The sequence below is a fragment of the Uranotaenia lowii genome, chromosome 1, assembly GCF_029784155.1.
Source record: "Uranotaenia lowii strain MFRU-FL chromosome 1, ASM2978415v1, whole genome shotgun sequence".
Taxonomy (NCBI): Eukaryota; Metazoa; Arthropoda; class Insecta; order Diptera; family Culicidae; genus Uranotaenia; species Uranotaenia lowii.
This window is the reverse complement of record NC_073691.1, coordinates 28,441,552-28,447,862: the sequence shown is the minus strand read 5'-3', so window position 1 is coordinate 28,447,862 and position 6,311 is coordinate 28,441,552. Positions and strand designations below refer to the sequence as shown.

The 6,311-nt window shown below is 33.0% G+C and overlaps 1 protein-coding gene across 1 annotated transcript; it reads right to left on the bottom strand.

Moving 5' to 3' along the window:
- Window positions 1-2,572: 2,572 nt before the first annotated feature.
- Window positions 2,573-5,087, bottom strand: LOC129755844 (BTB/POZ domain-containing protein 17). The gene is made up of 6 exons (XM_055752538.1): window positions 4,707-5,087; window positions 4,500-4,640; window positions 3,991-4,433; window positions 3,511-3,929; window positions 3,279-3,454; window positions 2,573-3,215 (listed from the first exon to the last, which is right to left on the bottom strand). Exons 1-6 carry the CDS (start codon window positions 4,746-4,748, stop codon window positions 2,952-2,954), a joined length of 1,485 nt encoding a protein of 494 aa, XP_055608513.1. The 5' UTR covers window positions 4,749-5,087; the 3' UTR covers window positions 2,573-2,951.
- Between the last annotated feature and the right edge of the window lie 1,224 nt (window positions 5,088-6,311).

Sequence of the window (6,311 nt, the reverse complement as noted above, 5' to 3'; positions counted from 1 at the left end):
TTTAGTTGTTAATCAATATTTCTATTTTTAAAACGTGAAAAACCTCATGGGAAGGAAAGGGTTAAGCTTTTATCTCCTATGCTCTCAAGGCAAAAAAAGCTTTAATCTGAGGTAAGAAAAAAATTTAAAATCGAGATTCACCAGCCCTTAGTAAAAAGATGTTGGTCACACGATACATAGAGAAATCCTGTATCATTACCGCCCCCTGCATTTGGCATGATTGATCAATATTGATCATTTTTGCACTAATACCCCCTTAGCTCTGAGAGCCTTAATTGACAATAATTAGTTTTTTTTTGTCATTTTGAAATTTTTAAATTAATTTTTATTTTTTCAATTGTGTTTTTTGTTTGTTTTATTTTTATCTTCGTAATTTTTCTTTCTTTTCCAAAACTTTAGAATCCAAATTTGAAATGTCGATTCAATGAATGTTTTCTCTTAATTTGGAATTTCTGAGATCTATGAAAAACGAACACACACACATTGGATCTCAATGAAATTTCATGTTTCTTTGAAAAAATCTTCTTCTTTCCTTAACTCTAGGCGTACCTACCATCTTTCGAAGAAATGGTGGTTAGCATCAGACAACAGAAAGTGTAGATACTATGTGGGCAATGATCGGGATTCGATCTCATGAACCTTGGCGTAGATGATTCAAACTATAACCACTACGCCAAAGCCGCTAGCACTACATTTGGTACACTTAGTATCTGAAGTACGAATTCTAAAATCTGAATGCAGAATTCACAACCTGGATTCCGGATTTGTATTTGGCAATTTATAAAAATATAAAATTCAAAATTCAAAATTAAAATTCCAAAACTCAAAATTCAAAATTCAAAATTCAAAATTCAAAATTCAAAATTCAAAATTCAAAATTCAAAATTCAAAATTCAAAATTCAAAATTCAAAATTCAAAATTCAAAATTCAAAATTCAAAATTCAAAATTCAAAATTCAAAATTCAAAATTCAAAATTCAAAATTCAAAATTCAAAATTCAAAATTCAAAATTCAAAATTCAAAATTCAAAATTCAAAATTCAAAATTCAAAATTCAAAATTCAAAATTCAAAATTCAAAATTCAAAATTCAAAATTCAAAATTCAAAATTCAAAATTCAAAATTCAAAATTCAAAATTCAAAATTCAAAATTCAAAATTCAAAATTCAAAATTCAAAATTCAAAATTTAAAATTCAAAATTCAACATTCAAAATTCAAAATTCAAAATTCAAAATTCAAAATTCAAAATTCAAAATTCAAAATTCAAAATTCAAAATTCAAAATTCAAAATTCAAAATTCAAAATTCAAAATTCAAAATTCAAAATTCAAAATTCAAAATTCAAAATTCAAAATTCAAAATTCAAAATTCAAAATTCAAAATTCAAAATTCAAAATTCAAAATTCAAAATTCAAAATTCAAAATTCAAAATTCAAAATTCAAAATTCAAAATTCAAAATTCAAAATTCAAAATTCAAAGTTCAAAATTCAAAATTCAAAATTCAAAATTCAAAATTCAAAATTCAAAATTCAAAATTCCAATTCAAAATTCAAAATTCGAAATTCAAAATTTAAAATTTTAAATTCAAAACTCAAAATTCAAAATTCAAAATTCAATATTCAATATTCAATATCCAAAATTCAAAATTCGAAATTTAAAATTCAAATATGTATCAAAATTCAAAATTTCAAAATGTAAAATTCAAAAATTTTAATTGAAAATTCAAAATTTCAAAATTTTAAAAAATGAAATTCAAAATTTTAAATTCAAAATTCAAATTTTTAAAATTAAAATTAAAAATTCTGTAATTCTAAATTAAAAATTCGGAAATTGTTAATTTAAAATTCAAGATTCTTCGTTATTAATTTAAGATACATAATTATATTCAGGAATTTAAATTGGATTATGAATTGTGAGTGCTTGTCAAATTAAGTAAGAATTTTAATAAAACTTCAATACTGGTAGATGATTTTTTTTCGTCTCGGTTGTTAGGGACCAGTTAAAAAAGTAATTTTCTATTTCAAGCTAAACAGTAATTAATAGAAAATCTACACCCAGCCGAACAACCCGTTAATCACAGTTTTTCATGAGTTTTCACTTTTACTCGCTACGACGACGACGTATGTATGAAGTTGTGGCCCCCCTAAGTAGTGCCTTGCGAGCTTAGGTGTACCAATAAAACACCACGAATGAAACTTTCATGTATAATTTTAACTCTTGTCCACACGTGTGTATCGACCGCTGCTCAACCATAAAGCCGCTGCTCTGCTCAGGGTATAGTGAATGAAGATGGCAGTCAAAGGTGAACTTTGTACAAATTTTATAAAGATTTTAAATTTTGATGCATTATTTTCTTAATGACATGAAAGTAGATGTTATTCATCCTAATCGTTCTTTCTAATGGCGAAAGGTTTTTTTCCAATAATGGAAAAAGGTGGGATGCAAAGTGTGATTTAAAAAAGAAGCTACTAAACGAATGCCCAATTTACCATGTCAGCAAGTTTTGTTTAGTAGTAAAATCAAGGAAGGTTCGGAAAGATGATAAATTACCACCAACCAGTCAATTGTCACAGTTCATTTAAGATATATTTGCAAAACATGTTTGGTACATGGATCACGAGAGCCCTTGCATCTCCATGATTGCTGTAAAATCTATGTGATTCTTCTAGTTGATAATATCGAGAGATACACCTGTCTCTCGGGTTCTACAAATTATAGCAAAGGTTATCGATTGGCTTCCAGTCGCCAAATGTAATGGGGCTGCAGAGAAGAAAACCTATTTCTTGTTTACTCCGCGCTCCGTTCAACGGGCGACTATTCAACAAAATATAATTATTAGGTATAAATTGTGTGGCTCATTATTTTGCTCTAAGTCGCAACGAAAATATTTAAAATAGTAAAACTAAAGATATACTTTCGTTTTTCCGGTGCCGGAGACGACCGTTCAACGTTATAAGTTCCGGAACTCTAACGGTGGCGCCTCGGAGCAACCATACTCTCCGAGCGGGGCAATGATGACCTGTATCCTGATGGTGTCCCGTTTTTCTCCCACCAGGTGCGGGCTCAAATCAACAGCGCTCAGTTCCAGCTCTTCGTACGGAATGAGGTTGTCGATGTTCAACACTCGAAACTCGTTCGAGAAGTACGCCATACGGGTATGGCACGTCCGCACGTGGGTGATTTTATTCTGGACTCCACTGATCAGAACACCGATCTTGCAAAGTAGATGAGAGTCAATGAAGCAAGAAATTGGGGATAAGTGAAAAAGAATACTTACCGTAAACCGCCGATCATCTTCTAGCCGTTCTCGACACAGAACCTTCAACCGGACCGTTTTGATGATGGACTCCGGAATTTCGGTATTGTTTGTCATATTGAATACCCCAATAAGCATGGCACGGTTGTAGCGGACGCCTCTCGGGAAAAATTCTATTTCCCAAGCAACGCTTTGCTCTGAAAAAAAACAACAAATCATTAATTTTATTGAAAGATATACCATTTGACTTTACCTTCATGACACTCGGACAAATTTTTCTGCGAAAAAAAGTATGCCGCAAAGTTGCGATAATTTTCCACCTGCTCAAACTCCGGAATCGTCATGCTCAGGCCCCAAACATCGGTGGTATAGAGACGAGGCGTAAACTGAAGCGCTCCATTTGGTTGATTTCGAATCTCCCGGATTTGTTCGTCCTGACCCGAATGGAAGCTCATCCCAATCGCTACTCGTTCGACGAAGAATTGTTTGTGGTAGGACATTATGGGTCGCACAAGAATCTGGGCTAACTCGGCCGGCGACATCATCGCAAACCGGACATGTACGAAAACGGCCTCGATGGTACTGATCAGTTCGTATAGTTTTTCCTCCTCCGTCATATCCAGCTCTTTTTCCAACTGATCTTTTTTGAAGAATAACCATTTTTCGAGGTATCTTAAAAGTGAGGAGAAAATTATAGCTTTTCAAAGTGAAACTGGTCCTATCTATAACTTACTCAAACAACGTAAATTCACTCTGTACCACCAAATCGTTCTGTTGTAGCAGCATCACCAGTATCATTCCACACAGCTCGTTAAAATCGTTCGATTCTGATACAATATCCAGATTCCATTTCAGAAAATTTTGCAATGCCCTCGTCAACTGGACGTGATTGCAGCCTAGCGAAATGGTATATTGATACCAGGAAACCAGATAGCCTTGAGTCGCTGCCTTGGCCACGTGCTTCAACATATAGTCCACGCACAGCTCGACAAGGTCCTTGATGTTGTACTTATCGGCCAGCTCCAGCATCGGCATCACAGTCTGAATGGAAACCTTAATCTGCCCCACGTACAAATATTTCAAAAACTGCGGAAACACCATCGAACACATTGGGCTCTCCTTGAGCTCTATAACACTTTCACGACATTCGTTCCATTCCGGGTTCATCAGCATAACCTAGCAAAGAAAAATAAATATTTAAAAAAGATCATCATATATTTTCTATTGAACCATCCCCCTAACCTGGAAGACATCGCTGCTGGCACACAGTATGACCCGGTGGGCCGGATACCGATTCGAACCAACGACCAAAACTACATCGGACATAAGCTGCTCTGCGTATAGGTTGGCAATCTTCAGCAGCACCCCTTTGGAGTTGTTCATCTGGTGAAAAACATAGAGCAACCTTGAATGAAAATTTGTATTTCCGGAAACGGAAATGCAACCTACCACTTCCACATCGCACGAGTCCTGGCTGACTTGCTCGTCCATGCTACGGTTGGACTAATGGGCGGTGAAAATTCAACTTAAGCGAATAAAAACTTCTCTGGCAATTATTTTACTAAAGTGAGGTGAACTGATGAGTAGTTCGGTTAACTACATTCTTGTGTGATGCAAAATTTTCGGGCGCTAATCCGTGGATTAAGCTGAATCGATAAAGAATCACTTTCACTAAATTACTGAACCAAAAATATTTGTACAATATGTAATATTTTGCTAGGGTAAAAAACTTAAATAATTTTCGAATTATGCGATTATATCCGTAAAAGACTGCTGTGGAAAATCGTTCTGTTTACGTTGGGGATTGCACTTTTTTCGTTTTTGACGTTTTCTCGAGATGTAAACAAAAGCTGCGACGCATAATCGCATTTGATGAAATCACTCAGCAGGGAGAAACTTGCATGTGTATGTTTAAACTTAATATAAAATTTCTGTAAAAGATTTGAAGAAGCCTTATTTGCATTTCTTATTTGTTATACTTTTTTTTATACTTAATCACTCTTATGTCAGTAATTATACCAAAAAACAATAATAACATTGTCCATAAAAACAAAATGAATCAAAATGACCTTATTTGAGCAAGCTGTAAAGAAGTGATCGGAGCTATGTAGTGCTGTGATTCAGATTTTAAATATTTTTTTTTATAAATGTACTGCATTCGCTTTTAAAATCGTTACCAAATATTCTTCTGTCTAATTTTAAGAAAGATAAACAGTGATGCTAGTGGAACTTATTTTTCAAATTGATACCTATTTATTTTTTTCGAAATTGCTCAGAATGTTCTGCTTGTATAAGGCATTTCCCCACTTGTCAGACGAACAGCTGATTTCTCATGTTTACATTTCTCGGCATATCGTGGTAGGGTAAACATAACAACAACATTACGCATGTTCAATGACCAGATAGTAACGAAATAAAATTGGCAATGCAATTGTAGTGGTTTTGCAAGCGCACCTTGGTGAGGAGAATATAAATTCTTTATTTAATGATTTGTAAATTCATAACAAGTTGGGACATGAAGGTATGTTGATGCTTTTAATTAAAGAAGTTTTTAAAAGAAAGCATTGAACAGTGCTTATCATCAAAGATCAAAATGGCGACCAGTTGGTGTTTACATTTTTCAAAACAAAAACAAAAAGCTACCCTACCACAATCTGTCTCAGGAAATACTCTATTATCGGCAGTTCATAATTTCCCGAAACATTTACCTTCGATATAGATTCCTGAACAAATATTCTAATAGTTTTGTGATTCTGATTAATAAAGTTCAAAAATGAGAATTGCCCATTGTTAATCAAGATCGCCATTAATCAGTCATAAAGGTTATTATTTAAATGATTTTACTTCAATTTTTTTAAACATTCAACATTATACATTTTCTACCTTCCTTTTATTTTAAAGATTTCCAAAAAAAATTGAATATAATCAGTTTTGACATTTTACATTTTCTTTCTTCATATTTAAAATTTTGTCTCAGTTATTAAACTATTTGTACATAATTGTTGATAAGCGTGTAAACGTTTTTCGAATTTTCTTTGCACGTTCTTTCGTGAT

Excerpts from the sequence above, each read along its gene's own strand:
- LOC129755844 (XM_055752538.1), bottom strand. The coding sequence starts at position 4,748 with ATGGACGAGCAAGTCAGCCAGGACTCGTGCGATGTGGAAGTG. Across the intron at positions 4,641-4,706 it reads ACTCGTGCGATGTGGAAGTG|ATGAACAACTCCAAAGGGGT; the intron begins GTAGGTTGCATT and ends GTTTTTCACCAG. Across the intron at positions 3,216-3,278 it reads AAGATGATCGGCGGTTTACG|ATCGGTGTTCTGATCAGTGG; the intron begins GTAAGTATTCTT and ends CTACTTTGCAAG.